The sequence below is a fragment of the Schistocerca americana genome, chromosome 3 (assembly GCF_021461395.2).
Source record: "Schistocerca americana isolate TAMUIC-IGC-003095 chromosome 3, iqSchAmer2.1, whole genome shotgun sequence".
Classification (NCBI taxonomy): Eukaryota; Metazoa; Arthropoda; class Insecta; order Orthoptera; family Acrididae; genus Schistocerca; species Schistocerca americana.
Window position 1 is genome coordinate 978,986,497 of NC_060121.1, and position 20,012 is coordinate 979,006,508.

General features: G+C 42.3%; 1 protein-coding gene across 1 annotated transcript in view; it reads left to right on the plus strand.

The window, feature by feature from the left end:
• The window catches only part of LOC124606603 (solute carrier family 22 member 7-like), a 94,435-nt gene that overhangs the window by 41,203 nt on the left and 33,220 nt on the right, over positions 1–20,012 (plus strand). The window contains exons 3-5 of the mRNA XM_047138588.1: positions 2,075–2,317; positions 14,926–15,083; positions 16,371–16,539. Of these exons, the coding sequence (XP_046994544.1) occupies positions 2,075–2,317; positions 14,926–15,083; positions 16,371–16,539 (570 nt within the window). The remainder of the gene's footprint in view (positions 1–2,074; positions 2,318–14,925; positions 15,084–16,370; positions 16,540–20,012) is intronic.

The window sequence follows — 20,012 nt, forward strand, 5'->3', positions numbered from 1 at the left end:
CGATATTCGATCCAGTGACCTTTGGATTACGAATCCGAGCGCTTACCGCTGCGCCACGACGCTGTAGAAAATTATCAATCGTAGAGAGTATTTCACCGCAACGGTTTCTTTTAACTGTCGATTTTCTCGACAACGGCTGAGAAGTGCATCTTGGTGCTTTGCCACACTACACCTCTGGCCATGAGCTTTTATTATGCGCAGTATGAATCGAATCTGAATTTCACAATTGGCGGCCTCCCCTTGTTAGCCCAGCTCCGCCCCCTTACATAATCATGTTGTCACTTCCGATTATGCCATTTAGATTTAGAACAAGTCTTGACTCGTCTCAGACCTTGCTGACTAAGAATTCATACACGTCACAGCAAGTGCGGCAAGATGGGGGAGGAAGGGGTGTGGAGAGGGGCAGCGAGTTTCGGGACCCATATCTCTCTGGTTCCTGGAATCACGGTATGCAGAGGTATTAGATGTGAACAACAGGACTGATTGTTGAAGGGGGCCTGAATGCCCACCAGTCTGTACCATAAATAGTAAGTCATGTCGTCACAATACGAGAGAAGGAAAGTTGCTACTCACCATATAGAGGAGATGTTGAGTCGCGATAGGCACAACAAAAAGATCCACACAATCATAGCTTTCGGCCATTAAGGCCTTTGTCAGCAGTAGACACACATACACACACGTACACACACACTCACGCAAGCGCAGCTTGCACACCCGTCTGCAGGCTCAGAGACTTCCAAGTTTAGTTTCAGCTCTCTGAGACTGCAGACGTGTGTGCAAGTTGCGCTTGTGTGAGTGTGCGTGTGCGTGTGTGTATGTGTGTATCTACTGTTGACAAAGGCCTTAATGGCCGAAAGCTATGACTGTATAAATCATTTTGTTCTGCCTATCGCGACTCAGCATCTCCTCTATATGGTGAGTAGCAACTTTCCTTCTCTCGTATTGTTACATTCCATCCTGGATTTTCCATGATCAGGGTCCCAATGTTTCAGGACAATACGAGACCCCACACTGCAGTTCCCACCATAAACACTTTGAGAAATGTACGAATCTCAGAATGGCTTGACCAGTCCTCTGATTTGTCACCTGCAGAACACGTCTCAAACATGGCGGGAAGACGTATACTTCGTACGGACCTCTAGCCAGCAACTTTTGTGACTGACCCACCATGCGTTTCAGGCATGGCAAGAGCTTCCCCAAGGCCACATTAGGAGGCTGTTTGCTTCCACAACACGATAAACACAAGTGTGTCCTGGGGCCTGGGTGTCACATCTCATACTGATGTTAATTTACACTATTTCCGAAAGGAATAAAAGTTTAATCATTTATCAACTCGTCATGTGATGAACATCTCCACAGTCTCATATACATCGGAATGGTGCTTCATCATGTAACATTTCCCTTCTAGGTCAGTTTATGAAATACTTTTGTTTTCTCCAGTAATGCCTATTGGAACTTTTCTCAGACATCTGTCAGCATATTGAGTGAGAAGTTTCATGTCGTCCAGTAGATACCTACATCGGTGCAGAACAAACGATGCTACTCCCACTGCTAAGGAACTATTACTCGTGGCGTGTTCGTCCATTATTATATTTCGGCTTCTGGTTAGGTGCTTGCGCTGCAACAAATTTGAACTTGCTCCATCAACTCAATCACAATGGAAAGGCCATTTACTGCAGGCATGTTCTTAAGCTCCCCTGAAAAATATCGTCTACGAGGGCTGAAAAAAAGAAAGAATCAAGGCCAATATTAAGACTTTGTGTACTTAGAAAATACGTTCAGTTGCTTGTGGCTATCCAAACTAGTACCCATCTCCACACACATACATTGACATTTTCGCATGTGCCACTCTTCAAAACATTTGTGCATTTCACAGCGTATAGAGACAATTAAAGGTCACAAAACAGCCGCGTGTTAATATGACACGACAAAAAGTTCTTCAGTAATATCAAGAATCTCTCTACTTGTCTGGATGTAATTATTTCGGATATTTAGTTTTCCACTGTTTTCGTGTCACATGAGTACGCAGTGAGCTCCTCTCTTATGCCCTACCGCTATTTCCTGCTTGTTACAGGGAAGGGGCCTCGTTCAGCAAGTGCCTGATGTACAACCAGAGCGATGTGACGGACTCCGGCGGCAGCAGGGAACCTGTGAAGTGCCAGCACGGCTGGGAGTACGACGACACGTGGTTCTCCCTGACGGTGACGTCACAGATGAACTGGGTCTGCGACAACCGGCAGGCCGTCAACGACGTCTTGTTCTACTCACAGGTTATTGGAGTGGCGCTGGGGTTACTGTTTGGCTACATAGGCGACATGTGCGTAGCTATTTTTTAAGGCTGGTTTCACCCATCATGAATCACTTAATAATTTTGATTAATTCACTAAAAGACAAACTGATTATTTTTAGTAAATAAGAAGTTGAGCTATTTTTAGAAGTTTTGATTGGTTTTTCAATAACGACAAATACGTGGTACATTCTTCACAATTTGCTACCGTTTCAATCACTATAATAAGAGTACATTGTCATTATCGTCGACGTGTTCCTATATGTCACACGCACTACATTGCATTTCCTCATTGTGTCTTTTTCTGCTGGCACTGTGGTGAAGTCAGTTACTTGTTAATGCACGATGGATTTTTTTCAGTAGTACTAGACATTTATGTTAATAAATAGAGAAAAGCAAAAGATAATCTTATTCGTACATAGAAGCCAAAGCTACTTAAGGGTTTAGTTGCATAACGATTTTACAGCGCTTTCTTGTGTCCACACACACACACACACACACACACACACACACACACACACACACACAGCTATCGTTCACACTTTTCTATAATAATACTAAGTTGAGCTCAAGAAGCTGAAAGTAGATTAATATTGCACATCATTGACCTAAGATTTAAGATATTTCAGTACCATGTATTGCATTGTGACAGTGTGTTATAGAATCAATTTTTTATTATTAATTTACAGGACATATATACAGGCATTTCGGTTGCACAAAATTTTGTCAGCTGACCATGGTTTCGATTGCAGTATGGCAATCTCCATCAGAATAGAAAGTTGCATGGAATACATGTAATCACACCATGGTTTAAAACGTCTGAGCAAAAGTGCTCTCGCCAAACAGAAACCATGGTGTGATTGCATGTATTCCATGTAACTTTTTTTCTGATGAAAAATCCAAATCGTGGTCAGTTGACAAAATTTTGTGCAATCGTAGTGGGTGTATATACGTCCTGTAATTAAATAGCTTATAGTTGCTGGATCACAGCCAACCAAATGTTTTGCTATTAGTTTTTTCTACCAATCCATACTCTGTTCTATAAGGAAATATAATATATAGGATAATTATGTAAGATGTATTTGTAAATTTATGGATTTAGTTGTCCACTTATTTGCCTTGGGCTGTTTATAACATATTTATTCCCAGGTAGAAAGGGTTATTTTGAGTTTTCGATTCATTTTTTCCTGCTATATGTAAATAAAGTTTGTTCATGTTCTGTAATCATAACCAAAACTTTAAGGCAGTACCAACTGACGATTTCTTAATGTGGATAAAAATTTGTTTGATGTGCTCCATTAGTTCTTAGAAACTAAATCCTTAAAAAGATTTTTATGGTATAACCAGCTAGTGTTTTTGCTTTTACTCTGATGTCCCTTGGATTGATGGAGTTTAAGAGACCAAACTACGAGGTTATCAGTCGCTCCATTGTATGTGTGTCAAGCCGGGTGGTTCCTCAGAGAGGAAGGACACAGAAGACAAATCCTGATGGACTCATTGTAACTGAGAATCAATAAAATTTAGAGATACAAGATAGTAGAAGTGAGTGAAGTGTAGGTAGGAGAAAGTGGGTGTATTGCTCCGCCCAGACAGCAGTTGGAGGTCCCCAAAACATCTCATGTCGTGGGAGACACACCCTCTGCATGCGATTGGCTTTTACTCTCACTCTATTATCACAACAGAAACTAGCAACACAGACAAGTTTATAAAACCTCAGGAAAGACAACAGCGACGACGAGATAGTAAACCAACGACATACGAGTAAAAGAGTAAGAACTTGAAATGTGCGAAAGCCAAAAGCCAGGCTGGACCTCCGACAAAGGGCAGCCACGTACCCCCTCGGTCGGAGCAGGCTGCAGGGAATCCCTCCAACCCCTCAAGAGACTGCGGAGGCCATTATGCCCTCCCTCACAGAGACGATTAGAAACCACCTTCACTGCTAAAATTGAAAACCAGATCAGCGACTCTGACGCCATCCGCTAGCACCAGAGGCAGTGTATCTACAACTTTAGGGTTTCACTGTGTCTGTGTCTGTGTGTGTGTGGGGGGGGGGGCAGATTAGGGCATTCCAGTAGGATGTAGGCACTCAGCACCCATCAGATTGGCACCACACTGACAGTGGGGGTGGATCCTCACGCCGTAGGCCGTGGCCTTGGGTCAGCCAAGTGTAGCCAATGTGAAGCTGACAGAGAATGGCAGATTCTCCGTGAGAAGCACGAAGGGAAGACTGCCACATGGCCGTGGTCGCCTTTATTTCTCGCAGTCTTTTAGAAGAAAGCAGGGCGCACCAATCAGTGTTCAACTGGTAGTGGGGAGTCGAGCACAGGCCCAGTTCCGGCACCCTCAATTCCAAAGTCGTCATCCTGATAGATAACTTAGCCAACAGGTCAGCATGTTCGTTCACTGGGATCCCCGATGTGATCTGGGATCCAATCAAAGACGGTCGATCATCCGTCTTGATTAAGGTCAGAAAGGGGATATGAACAATCACGACCAATGGGTGTCGAGGGCAGCACTGGTCGATAGCCTGATGACAAGGTTCCAGAGGCTACAAATATTGCAATTACTATCATATTTGTTGTTCATTTCACTTCAGGTGATAATTTTAAACCTTTAAATTTTAGTTGTTACACACTCCATGAAATTATCACCAAATTTTAATTTAACAGTGTTGATACGATATTAATACACACTTGTGAGATTCGGTCGCTCAGTGGTTAAGAGCCATACTACTGACCTAAAGGGCATGGGTTTGGCACCTGGTCAGTCCTACAATATTTATCTGATACTTTTCACTTTTGGGAGTGATTTGCATTTACAAAATACGCATAATTGCTCCGTGGTTCGAGGGTTCACATTGAGCTGTAGGTACCACTGTAGATTACTGGGTAAGTCAGGTGTATGGCCGGGGGAAGCTAACAGGATATGTGCAAGTGGGTGTGCCACATATATGCGCCCATGATTCGCTCGCTGTCACTGCATTCGACAGATATATCTACCTACGACATTCCGTGGCTTTTACCTAATGGATTAACGGGAATGATGAGTTTCATCCCGATAATTATAAACTGAGGTGATAAAAGTTATGGGATAGCCCCTAAAAACAATTCGGACATCCTTTTGCCCCGTGTAGTGGAGTATCTCGACACGGCATGGATTCAACAAGTTTTTGGAAGTCTCCTGGAGCTGCACTGCCTCTACAGACATCCATAACTGCCAAAGCGTTGCCGGTGAAGCATTCTGTGCACGCAGTGACCTCTCGACTAAGCCCCATAAATGTTCGATAGGATTCATGTCGAGCGACCTGGCTGTCCATATCATTCACTCGAATTGTCCAGAATGTTCTGCAAAGCAATCTCGAACTATTGTGGCCCACTGACATGGCTCATTGTCATCTATAAAAATTCCATCTTTGTGTCCAAGTAGCCGAACATAACCATTCCCAGTGAGTGTTCGGTTCAGTTGGATCAGCAGATCCTGTCTGTTCCATGCAGACACAGCGCACACCATTGTGGAGCCACGAGTAGCTTGTTGACAACTGCGTCCACGGCCTCATGGGGTCTGCGTCCCATTCAAACCCTGCCATCAGCTCTTACCAAGTGAAATCCGGACTGTTTTCTGCAGTCGTCTACGGTCCGACCAATGTTTTCGAAGGCCCTGCTGCCATAGCCCAGTAACGCCATATTTCGCCGCACTGCCCTGACGGTTACGTTCGTCGTACATCCGACATTGATTTCTGCCGTCATTTGACACAGTGTTGCTTGTCTGTCAGCACTGACAACTCTACGCAAACACCGCTGCTCTCGGTTGTTAAGTGAAGACCGTCGAGCACTGCACTGTCCTTGGTGAGAGGTAACGCCTGAAATTTGGTATTCTAGGCACACTTTTGGCATTATGGAGCTCGGAATATTGAATTTCCAAGCGATTTCCGAAGTGATAAATCTCATGGATCTAGGCAGAACCACCATGCCGCGTTCAAATTCTGTTAATTCCCGTTGTACGGCTATAATCCGTTCGGAAACCTTTTCACATGGATCACCCGAGTGCAAATGACAGCTCCGGCGATCTACTGACCTCTCATACGTTGTGTACGCCATATTATTTCCATATCTACATGTGCATATCGCTATCCCAACACTTTTGTCATCTCAGTGTAACGCTATTGGTTAATGGCAAAAGATAAAGAAGAACGAGAAGTAGAGAGATAACCCATCACGGGTTGAACCTACAGTGATGAGCCAACAGTTACGACCACCACCCACCACGACACTGAATGCCGCCCTGTGGCGATGCCGACACTAGAAGCTGTAACGAGAGCACAAAGGAACTTCAGAAAATAAATTACGCATGTCGCCTCAAAATAAGTCCATTGTGCAACAAGAGTGTCACAAAGTCGGCAGAGCCGCGAGGGATAGCGACCGTGGTCTCAGGCGCTTTGCCACGGTTCGCACGTCTTCCCCCATCGGAGGTTCGAGTCCTCTCTCGGGCATGGATGTGTGTGTTTATCACTGTATAAGTGTATATGTATGTGTGTGGGTGTGGGGGCGCTTTATCACGGGATAATTATATATTTTTATTTTTATAATTATGTTTTATGATTTTGGTTGGGGTAGCTTTAAATATTGTGGGCTAGCATGAGACTTTTTGTTAACTTACACCGCGATAACACTCGTACGGACATCGGCTGCACCGAAGTACGTACGATATAATATTTTTTAAACACAACGCGCAATTCACCGCCTTCTAATAAATAGTTTGCGTGAGCGTTGTTATTTAGAAAAGAAAATTTGCGTATTCTTACGCAAACTGTAGTTATTAACATGGGTCTCAGGGGCTACTGGTTATTTATGTAACAAACTACACAAAGATTAACTGAGATATTGCGGAATGTAATGATTTTCAATATTTCTTGTTCATTATTTGCAAGGCGAAACTGGAGAGAATCTCATCTGGCGTTAGGCGGCCAAAATGAAACATACTGAACTCATTCAGTGCTGTGAACTTTAGTAAATGAAATCTATCACTACTGTCTTTAACTTTGAAATTAATGAAACATCAAAATTGAGAAGTCGCTCGCATTTACATTCAATAACATGAATCGTCAGCGTAATGGCCGACTAAATCCTGCTAGGGGAGATGAGCTCCCTGCACTACCAAGTTCTGTAAAAATGTCGTTAATTATAATTAATGGTTGCGCCCTTGAGAGGTTACAACCAAGTCCATAATACACTCTTTCAAAAATACAGATAAAACTTACGTTAATTGTCAAACAGCACTACAATGGCGGTCTACCGCTAGACGAAACAAAACAGGAGAGCTGGTTCAATCAAAGCATTGTATCTGATCTTCATGGCCTATATTGCACAGAGATTATACTAAAAAACTGTGTTTTGTTAATTACATAGATATTTGTGTTTTGATAATTATAACTTGCGTTCTTTACTATTTGTTATACATCGCGCAGACGTACTTAAGGCCCGTCCGCACGCAACGATCTGTCTGCGCAAATGTCTGTGCACATCACATGTGCGCAGACAGATCGTTGCGTGCGGACAGGAGATTTGCACCGACATGAGGTGTGTGCAAACCTGGAAGTTGGAGTTGTAGGTCTGAGCGAAACCTCTCAAATCTGTGGGTTCAAACCACATCTGCGCAGACAAGTTGGAGCGTGTGGACAGGAGATCGCCGCAAATCTGGCGCGAAACAGCTGCTTTTTCAGTCGAGTGTTTGTCTTTGTGCGCACGGAGCATTAAAATGGCTGACGCTCGTCAGTGTTCTAGACAGTTTATCAGTGAATTCATTGAACTTTATAGAAATGACTCATGTTTGTGGAAGATTAAAAGTAAAGAGTACAGTAACAGGAACAAAAAGGCAGCTGCATACAATGCAACTGAGAAACGGTAATAATAAAAATCTTTGTGGACTGTTTACTGTAAATAATTATCAGAAGTTCAAAAATTTCGAAGATTTGGTGTTGGACTGGATGAAATATACCAGCCAAGTTTGTGGTATTTTGTGATTCAAACACGTCTAAAACAGCAAAAATATTGTGATTCTTCACCAGCAGAAATATTATCTGTAACTTGACAGAATTTATGTACTTGACTTGCCTTCATGAACTCATCCTTCAGGACAGCGTAAATAGCTTCACTTGTGTTGGGTATAATTTCACTCAATGCTTGTTTAGAAATTGCAGTTGAAAATTAAAGTCCTTATAGCTCCTTCCTGTTGGCAGGAATCTTAATGTCACCGTCAGCCGTTCATGGAGAGAAATTGCTCTTCTCATTCAAGTATTATTTTGTATAATATGAGAGATTACGAGCGTTAAGAGACAATTATAAGTTTCGGCATCCATCTGTAAATAATTACGCCAGTCGTTAGGGTGGCCCTGCAACTCTCACAGTAAATGTAAGTGCGAAAAATGCTTTCGCTTTAGCAGCCATTATGTATACCATTTTGACCACTCTCTCTGTTTCCTGCGTTTTGTCTGAATGTTTTTTGCAACACAAGTTGCGAACACAGACCACAACAGAATTTCTTCAATTCCTCCATCTCAAAATAAATTAATTAAACTTCTGACGTTTTCGCCGAGCGTAGTCGCTTGCCACTGATATTTCTTTTCTACACCGACAGATGGCAGGCAAGTAGTAGATTGGAGTTTGCGTCGTGTGAACACAACAGATTTGCAGCGATCTTTTGCATGTACAGACATCCTTGCCGCGCACAGTCGCTGATGTATGAGCTCCAAAGGGAGATCAAGACACTATTAAACAGCTGGTCATAATGCTTTGGCCCATCAGTACAGGTGTAAGCTCCACTGGGTATTCTGCGTATTTTCGTTGAAATGAAATGAAATGTGCGTGTAGCACTGTTGGCCAGAAGTCCCATTCTGGGAAGGTATGGCCACCAGATGCAAGTATTTGTCTTTATTCGACGCCACTTCCGCGTCTTCCGCATCGATGATGATGAAATAATTTTGAGGGCAACCCACGAGCACCCAGTGTCCAGTGGAGAAAATCACCGACCCGGCCAGGAATCGAATACAGAGCCTCTTGATCGAGAGTCAGCATTGCGAAGCACGAGACCATGAGCTGCTGACTGTATTGTTGGACACGGGCAGCGAAGAAACGGAATAGACTGACGAAGGTGTGAAATTGAATTATTTTTTCATCAACAATGTCTACTTTATGAAACGGGTCGCGTGCCTCATCCACTGAAACCATTTCAGCTCTTCTTCATTCTTCACAAACATGTTTCGCCTCGTGCATGGCGTTTTGTAACTACATGTAACACATTCAGCACTGATAACTCTGCTCTTCGACTGCGTAGATGAACTGGCGATTATATTGTAAATTTAAAGAATAATTACACATTAATGAAGCATCTCAGAGGCACATATATATATACATCATTTTAAACCCGATACATTACAGTTTAGGAAATACGCTTGGTTTTATATACAGGGTGCCCCATTTATCTTGACCACCCTAAATGACTGTTTGTCCAGATGCAAACTACAAAATGTTTCAAGCAAATGTTCTTTAGCCGCCAGGGAGACACCAGTCAGCATGATTGCCTTTGTTGTAGCTTGGTTTTTTACTGAGATATGAACAGCGATATGACTTTTTTTAAATAGCACCCTGTATTTTGTATTCGGTAATTCAATTCTCCTCCTAAAGACGTATTCAAAAATGTATCACAGTGTACCATTCACTGAAACACAACGTTATTAGTTACATAACACAACACTGACTTTGAGCCTGGGGTCACAAACTCGTCCACTTGCTAGAATTGTCAGAAAACAAGGGAAAACCAAGTAAAAACATAACACAAAATTAACTTTGACTCTCGTGTACCATTGCCCAGGAGTAGAACATTCAAAGGTGCTCAAAGTGGTGACCCTGGACACCGAGACACTGGTGCACCCGTCGAATGAAAGAATTATTTACTGCTTCTAGTGTTGCCAGCTGAAGAGAACTACAAGCAAGCATGATACATTCCTGCATGTCCTCTGAAGTTGTTGGAATATCGCAATAGACAACGTCTTAAATGCATCCCCAAAGAAAAAAGTCCAGAGGATTTAAATCAGGAGACCTAGCAGACCAAGCAACTGTTCCTCCTCGACCAATCCATCTGGCAGGATACCTTCGGTTCAGAACACGACGTGCACGCAAGGCATTATGTTCATCTGAGGAAGCTGGCACACACTGTGCCGTTTAGACTACCATTGATGAAATAAGGGCCAATAATTGTAGTACCGAGCATCCCACACCAGACGTTAACTCACCATCGATGCTGATGTTCCACCTGTCTAAGCCATCGTGGGTTGTCGCTGGACCAATAATGCATGTCTCTTGTGTTTGCCTGTCCTTTGTTTGAGAAGGAACATTGATCGGTAAATAGAACATTGGGGAAGAAGTTGGGGTTGGCCAGGATTTGCTGCTGTGCCCACTGACAGAACTGTATGCGATTCTGGAAATCATTCCCATGCAATTCTTGATGTAGGTGGGCATGGTGAGGATGGAATCGGTGACGTGTAAGAATACGATGTACACTGTTTTTAGGAATGCCAATCTCGTGTTCAAGCTGTCGTGTACTCAAATGTGGATTCATAGCTACGGAAGCGAGAACAGTAACTTCGGCAGCTTCATCTGTGCGAGTGCTACAACGATTGCGTTGTCGTGGGTTGAAACTTCCCATTTCTACATCTACATCTACATCTACATCCATACTCCGCAAGCCACCTGACGGTGTGTGGCGGAGGGTACCCTGAGTACCTCTATCGGTTCTCCCTTCTATTCCAGTCTCGTATCGTTCGTGGAAAGAAGGATTGTCGGTATGTTTCTGTGTGGGCTCTAATCTCTCTAATTTTATCCTCATGGTCTCTTCGCGAGATATACATAGGAGGGAGCAATATACTGCTTGACTCTTCGGTGAAGGTATGTTCTCGAAACTTTAACAGAAGCCCGTACCGAGCTACTGAGTGTCTCTCCTGCAGAGTCTTCCACTGGAGTTTATCTATCATCTCCGTAACGCTTTCGCGATTACTAAATGATCCTGTAACGAAGCGCGCTGCTGTCCGTTGGATCTTCTCTATCTCTTCTATCAACCCTATCTGGTACGGATCCCACACTGCTGAGCAGTATTCAAGCAGTGGGCGAACAAGCGTACTGTAACCTACTTCCTTTGTTTTCGGATTGCATTTTCTTAGGATTCTTCCAATGAATCTCAGTCTGGCATCTGCTTTACCGACGATCAACTTTATATGATCATTCCATTTTAAATCACTCCTAATGCGTACTCCCAAATAATTTATGGAATTAACTGCTTCCAGTTGCTGACCTGCTATTTCGTAGCTAAATGATAAGGGATCTATCTTTCTATGTATTCGCAGCACATTACACTTGTCTACATTGAGATTCAGTTGCCATTCCCTGCACCATGCATCAATTTGCTGCAGATCCTCCTGCATTTCAGTACAATTTTCCATTGTTACAACCTCTCTATACACCACAGCATCATCTGCAAAAAGCCTCAGTGAACTTCCGATGTCATTCACAAGGTCTTTTATGTATATTGTGAATAGCAACGGTCCTATGACACTACCCTGCGGCACACCTGAAATCACTCTTACTTCGGAAGACTTCTCTCCATTGAGAATGACATGCTGCGTTCTGTTATCTAGGAACTCTTCAATCCAATCACACAATTGGTCTGATAGTCCATATGCTCTTACTTTGTTCATTAAACGACTGTGGAGAACTGTATCGAACGCCTTGCGGAAGTCAAGAAACACAGCACGTACCTGTGAACCCGTGTCAATGGCCCTCTGTCTCTCGTGGACGAATAGCGCGAGCTGGGTTTCACACGACCGTCTTTTTCGAAGCCCATGCTGATTCCTACAGAGTAGATTTCTAGTCTCCAGAAAAGTCATTATACTCGAACATAATACGTGTTCCAAAATTCTGCAACTGATCGACGTTAGAGATATAGGTCTATAGTTCTGCGCATTTGATCGACGTCTATTCTTGAAAACGGGGATGACCTGTGCCCTTTTCCAATCCTTTGGAACGCTACGCTCTTCTAGAGACCTACGGTACACCGCTGCAAGAAGGGGGGCAAGTTCCTTCGAGTACTCTGTGTAAAATCGAACTGGTATCCCATCAGGTCCAGCGGCCTGCGTTGCAACAAGACGAGAAAACATCCACCGTGAAGGTGTTTTCTTGTCAGGATATCGCTCTGTACAGTTCAATGCCTGCGTAGCATTTGGCCTACCTTCTACAACTACAAAAAAGAAACATCTGTCGATGCAGTTTGTAGGAACGACAGCCTTTACTGTATGCCTACTCTACACAACAGTATTTAAAAGGACTACACTACTGTACTAAATGTACCCGTACATAAGAAAACAGTATTGCAATTACTGTTCTGGTAACTTACATTCCCCACAGATGAGTAGCATTTCTACCTTCTCTTCGTTGGTGTACATTCTACTCACACTACTCTCCAACCGACGATGGTTGACGGAATGACGGGTGTGCATTCTACTTATGTTTACATTTGTCCTCTGTCAACGTCAGCACGTGGGTGTGTTCCATTAGCTCGAGTACCTGTACTAAGCGCTGGCAGCGTCAACGCCAATGTTGTATTACGTAATTAATAACGCTGTGTTTCAGTGGATGGTACGCTGTGATACATTTCTGAATAGTTCTTTAGGAAAGGAAACGAATTACCGAACAAAAAATACAGGGTGCCATTCAAAAAAGTCATACTGCTGTTCACATGTTTGTAAAAAACAAAGCTATAACGAAGGCAATCGTGCTGATTGATGTCCCCCCTGACGGCTAAAGCACATTTTCTTGAAACATTTTGTAATTTTCATCTGCACAAACAGTTATTTAGGGTGGCCAAGATAAATGGGACACCCTATATATATATATATATATATATATATATATATATATATGTGTGTGTGTGTGTGTGTGTGTGTGTGTGTGTTCACATTAGTACTGATATATTAGGGTTTCCAAGAACACGAAAAAATTCCCCCTCTTCACTCGAAAAAGTTTCACATTAGTTCACAAATAAAAAGAAAAGTATAACTTCACAACTGCATATTTATATTGTACGACAAAAAATTATCACTTGTAATTCATATGTAATTTACACACGTGGTGGTACACGAAGTTAGACACTGCAGTGTTTGTACCACTATCTGGTTTCTTTCGTTATCCACTTGCCAGTCTCTCTCTTTCCTTTGTCAAAGGAAACTTTACTGATGCGCGTGGCGTTTCCTTTGTTGTTCTGGAAGATGACGACCAAAATTTCTATCTACACTGGTGGCTGGTGTTACTTCCAATGATGTATGCTAACTTCGTTTTACAAATTCCACTAGAGATATCTTCTGCTCGGTAACATCCTTGTACAAAATAAAACCAATCATTCACAGCAGACATTAAGAGAAAGTGAAAGAAAAGCTTTTTTGGCACAACATTGTTTTTCTTGCGAATGGGCAGTAGTTGTGAAGCTGAATGACACAGCCTGCACTAGTCTTGTCCACGTTAGATTACGATATTGTTTGGCTCTATTGTTCTTGTAAAATATTCTTTTGAACATACAGAATCTCTTTGGTGGTTGCCTGATGTTTTGCAGAGAGTCAATGTATAACACGTTATTTAGCCATTTGAGTCTGGAATATATGCTTGTTTTATTTTTTAAAAAAGGATAAAAACTAACTTACTTTGCTTTGAAGCTCGCTGGCAGGCCCTTTCTGTTCTTCACGAGAGTTCCTACAGGTAGTATCTTCTGATGTTCCTACAATGTGCAGTGCGGCCGAGCGGTTCTAGGCGCTTCAGTCTGGAACCGCGCGACCGCTACGGTCGCAGGTTCGAATCCTGCCTCAGGCATGGATGTGTGTGATGTCCTTAGGTTTAAGTAGTTCAAAGTTCTACGGGACTGATGACCTTAGATGTTAAGTCCCATAGTGCTCAGAGCCATTTGAACCATTTGAACCCACAATGTTTTCAGTAAAGGCAAACCTGTAAATCGATTCCTGCTGCATCTAGCGGATAAAATATGAACTGCTACGGCTACCCTAAAGTCGAAAGTTGCGTAGTACGCGGGGAAACACATTTCAGCGAATGGAAAAGCTGTGCCCGCACGAGATAAGGACGCCGTCTACACAGCCAACACACGGACGCCCATATTGCGTACAGGCATGGTGTGGATAGGGTTAACGGTCACTTGTAAACCATCTAAGGTCACGGTTACTCCAGTTTCTGCTCTTTTCTGTCCCAAGCACAAAGTTCATCAACAAATAAAAGCAATAGTTTTGTTAATAAGTGTCAGCACATGATCGGCCAGCCGGAGTGGCCGTGCGGTTCTAGGCGCTACAGTCCGGAACCGCGCGATTGCTACGGTCGCAGGTTCGAATCCTGCCTCGGGCATGGATGTGTGTGATGTCCTTCAGTTAGTTAGGTTTAATTAGTTCTAAGTTCTAGGCGTCTGATGACCTCGGACGTTAAGTCACATAGTGCTCAGAGCCATTTTGAACCTGCACATGATCATAGGACTTTATCTGCTTGCTGGATTCCCCAGCACCTCGAGATGCAGGTTGAGCTGACTCTTGCTGCCGACAGGTACGGCCGACGCCCCCAGCAGCTGCTGTGCCTGTCAGCCCACGTGGTCAGCAGAGTGCTGGTCGTCCTCGCTCCACACGTGCTGCCCCTCTTCATCCTGGCAGAATCCCTCGTGTCAGCTGCGGCTGGGCCTTTGACAGAATCTGTCTTGTCTGTTGGTAAGTGCTAGAAAGATAGATTCAACTTTCACAACAATCTCAGCAACAAGCCAATGCAGTGAAATATTAAACCAGAATTGTAATATGTGAGGTCCGCCAGTTATGCAAAACACCGTTTTTTCTCAGTACCCAAACATGTTTCTTCACCACTGTGCCATCATCAGTGGGTTTCCGTTTTATTTACTCTGCAATGTGAACACGTTTACTAGATGATTACAAAATTATGTGGATATTTAGTTCAAACAATAGTTCATTTCTTTTTGTTAATACCTTGGTGTGCGTGATTTTTCAGGACCACTTGTGTATTATTTATTGCTTGTCATCTGCAACCAAACGATGTTGATGAGAAATTTTGTTTGGTTGCAGATGACAAGCTACCTGTAATAAATAATACACAAGTGGTCCTCAAAAATTACGCACAACAAGTGTAAAGGTGATTAGATTAGGAAATGAGACACTTAAAGTAGTAAATGAGTTTTGCTATTTGGGGAGCAAAATAACTGATGATGGTCGAAGTAGAGAGGATATGAAATGTAGATTGGCGATGGCAAGGAAAGCCTTTTTGAAGAAGAGAAATTTGTTAACATCGAGTATAGATTTAAGTATCAGTAAGTCGTTTCTGAAAGTATTTCTATGGAGTGTAGCTGTGCATGGAATTGAAACATGGACGATCACTAGTTTAGACAAGAAGAGAATTGAAGTTTTTAAAATAATGTGCTGCACAAGGATGCTGAAGATTAGGTGGGTAGATCGTGTAACTAATGAGGAGGTACTGAATAGAATTGGGGAGAAGAGCAATTTGTGGTACAACTTGACTAGAATAAGAGATCGGTTAATAGGACATGTTCTGATGCATCAAGGGATCACCAATTTAGTACTGGAAGGCAGCGTGGAGGGTAAAAATTGTAGAGGGAGACCAAGAGATGAATACACTAAGCAGATTCAGAAGAATGTAGGTTGAAGAAGTTACTTGGAGATTAAGAAGCTTGCGGAGGATAGAGTAGCGTGGAGTGCTGCATCAAACCAGTCTCTGGACTGAAGACCACAACAACAACACCACCATTCGTACTACAATGGAGTAGAAAAAGTGCCTTGGCCTAGCAAACACTGCTCGTTTACAGTTTTAGGCTTTCATTAAAAGTTATTTATTGTGGAAGTATACACAGTGCTATGGTGTCTGTCCTGCAAGTGCACTATAGAATATCCTCCGAAACATTTTTGAAGTGAAGTCTGTGTTACTTGATACGCAATATTGAAAGCATTTGACGATGATTTCTCGTGTTTCAGGTTTGGAGCTAACTGATATCAAGCACCGCACTGCAGTCAACCGCTATGGGTGCTGCAGCATGGCCGTTGGAATGATGCTTGCTGGTCTGGTGTCTTGGGGGCTGCCCAATTGGAACTATTCCCTCTCGTTTGCTGCCCTCAGTTGCTTTATACTATTCTTCTTCTTCAGGTAATATACACAAAATAAACGATACATGGGGATGTGTAAAGACGCAATGAATATTAAAATTTTATGTTTCTGAGATGAATGAACAAAGGATGACGAACATGTACCGCTTGTGTTTAGTCAGCGTGTCTTGTCCAAGAACAGAAGTTCACCACAGATTATTTTTGAGAGAAAAGCATGTACAGTAGAAAGGTGTGATGCGAAACACATAGCGAGCTACGTAGAGCTTTGGAGTGTCTCATATCCCTGTACAGTCGAGTGGTCCATTGTTGTCTGTGTGTGCGTGTGTGTGTGTGTGTGTGTGTGTGTGTCGTGGGACATTGCTCGCAATTAATCAAGTGCAGGGGAAGAAGATCTGTTGTTCGGTATTCCCAGACTGCTCATACGTACGTCATCAGCCTTATAATGAGAGTTACATACATGTACTAGCCATGCTGCCATTCAGTGCACTTTGGCAGTTGAGCATGGGGTAGAATTAGAAAAGTCTGACTTAAACTCTGGTTTCAATTTCCTCCAGTCCAACTTAACGCCAAGGTAGCTAATTGTCACAGAAAAATGTTTGTGTAATGTGATTTATCTACACTGTTTGTACTTGTGTGTGTGTGTGTGTGTGTGTGTGTGTGTGTGTGTGTGTGTGTGCGTGCGTGTGCGAGCATGTGGGAGGGGAGGGGATGCAGTCTGTTTGTAAACAGAATTAACTTCCACTTACTAAACTCACCATTTCTCCAACCAATGCCTGAAAGTTTTCAATCCTGTCTGTAAGCTGAGATGATGTTTGGTAATTTCCAGTACTGTCCCAGGGTAGGTTTGTCGTTGGTGTGGGTGGCTGCCAACACATTGTCGTGGAGGCTTAATGCGTGGAACTCCAGTACATTGCCATGAGGTGCTCCCTCCTGTTTACCGTGAAGTGTTGATTGTTTACCCGAATCTCTCAAAGCCCCTGTGAGTGACACATATGAACCTGTGCAGAATTCTAGCGAGTTGGCACATGAAGCTGTTATGGCTAATACGTTCGGCGGTCAAGGAAAACAGTGCCTCTGGTTCTTTTTTGTTGCTGCCGCGTGTTGTGTGGAGAAATTGTGTTGTGGCGAGGTGATTCTGGAATTGGAGTTTGTCTGGGCTCAGGACACTGATGCAGTGCCAGTGATATGTTTCTGAATTATTTACTCAAGAACACTGCTGAAAGAGCTCAGCCTGTAATTTTGTGGGATGGAGTCGTCTTTCCCTGACTTACTGAACATTAGGACCTTTCCCAATTTCCAAAGTGCAAGGAAATACCAATGTTTGAGGATAGCATTCTTGATGTTTGTAAAATATTATAATGATGTATTTACGAGCTGGGTTTGAATTCCATCTAGACCAAGTTCTTTCCTAGGATGGATTACTTGATAGTTACAATGATATGCCTTGTTTTACGATACCATATGTTGGCGAACCTTGAACGTCACATTTCTTGCACATATATTTGGCTACAGTATGTATAATCTTTCTTTCTTAGCAGATGCTTGCCGAGAATAATTTTTATTATAATTACGATAGTTTTACAATTTGTACGACGACGTAATAAAAAAAGCATTAGAGCAGTGTTTTCATCTCGGTACTACAGCATTGTGTTTTATAATTAATCCCAGAGATGTTGTTCACCTTCAAAAAAATGTTTAAATTGATAATTTGTAGTCTTTGATTTAGTCTGCTCTGATGTACAACCGTTTCCGTTCTTTAAATAAAATTTATACTGTTTGAACCTTTGTCAATATTTTATGCTTTAGGTACTTCCATAATATGCAGACGATCAGCCCTATCTTATACTCTTTGGCGTTATGTATCTCTTAACTTATAAAAACACTCTGATTTCACTTTTTGCGTTATTTTTCTCAAAGACGAAAACTGGATATTTGGTGAAATACGTTGTTCATATAATTTAATTTCTTCACGTTTGTAAGATAAAATATTTATTTTTAGATTTTGCAGTATATAAACTCAGTAACAACGTTCTGCTTTCGCGAACCACGTTAAATAACACACAAACAAGATTTTGGGACGAAATATAAACGGTAACTGAATATTGTAAAAGGTTATTGGATGAGGAATTCAGTTTTATGAAGAGACCTTTGGAGTTTTGTTTTACCAACACATGTTTCAACTTTTGTTTGTGCTATCTTCAGTGCGTTACTTTATTTTCCTTCTTACATGAAGCTATTGTATGTTTATGCTGCTACACAATCTACAACTTAGTATGGCGGCGAAAATACTGAGCAAGTTCGAAAAATCGCAGAAAATTCCTGTGAAATGACAAAAGTGGTAGAAATCAGCATGTTGCCACACCACAAACAAAGGGGACAAAAACATCAAAGCCATGACAAGTTGCAGATTGTGTAGCAGACTCACTGCTACCAACATTAACATTCAATAGCTTCATGTGAGAAGGAAATAAAGTAATCCGCTGAAGATAGCACAAAAAGTGCTGAAACATGTCTGGGTAAAACAAAAGAGGAATTCGTCATCCAACTTTCTTAGCAAGCACGGGAATAAGAAGAACTGCAACACCAAAAGGTGATCGTACAAGTTCAATCCATACAACTTTTTCTTATCTTTCTTTTTATATTTACATTAATAGTGGTCGAAAATAGTGTCTTCTAGCAGTCGCTGGTCTTCGGTAAATATGGTCGCTCTGGTCCCTGTCCTTTCAACATAAAACATAAAAATTTAACATTTTGTAATTATTCCACAAATTGTAATGGGTAAAAACCCTTTAATTGTAATTTAAAAGAAATATTTATGTTACAGACAGCAATGTGACCGAAATGCAGTCGCACTATCTATTCCATATAATTTCAAGTATCGTTTGTCTGATGTAGGCGTGCTGTGCCTAGGCAACAAGTGTGAAAGTTGTGTTTGATGGGCTAAAACTGCCCTGGAAGAATGTTTCGCCTGGCCCCATAGGGTTGGGAATCTAGCGTCACTCACTGGTTCACCGTCCCATCGGATTAAACACACGTTGGCAGGCGGTGTCCAGCCCAGTGAGTGTCTGATCCGATTGTGGGCCTCTGCGACTATATGTGTTTGTTCCATACGTCAATTCCGACTGGGGCGCTTACCGACAAGGTTTCCAGCAGCAAAGGCAAGCTGCGCTATGTTGCGTACTCTGCTTTTTATTGGCCCTGACAGGTTTAGTCTCCGATTTCACGATTTCTCAAGTTCCGTCAGCTCTATTCCACTTGTCGATCGGTTCTGTCAATCTGTCGATCCGTACAACAGACAAAACACTAGATTATCTTAAACTGTCTGCAACGTTCCGGTAGCATATCAGTCACTAGCGTGATGTGTGTGTTCTTCTGATTGCTGAACATGATCGCTTCAAACCTATTATTATGCACACTGAGGAAAATTTTAGTAATTATCACATCAACAATCTATCATCACAGGACAAGAGCCATATTTAACTTTAACAATTTTCATATGACATTTATAGATCA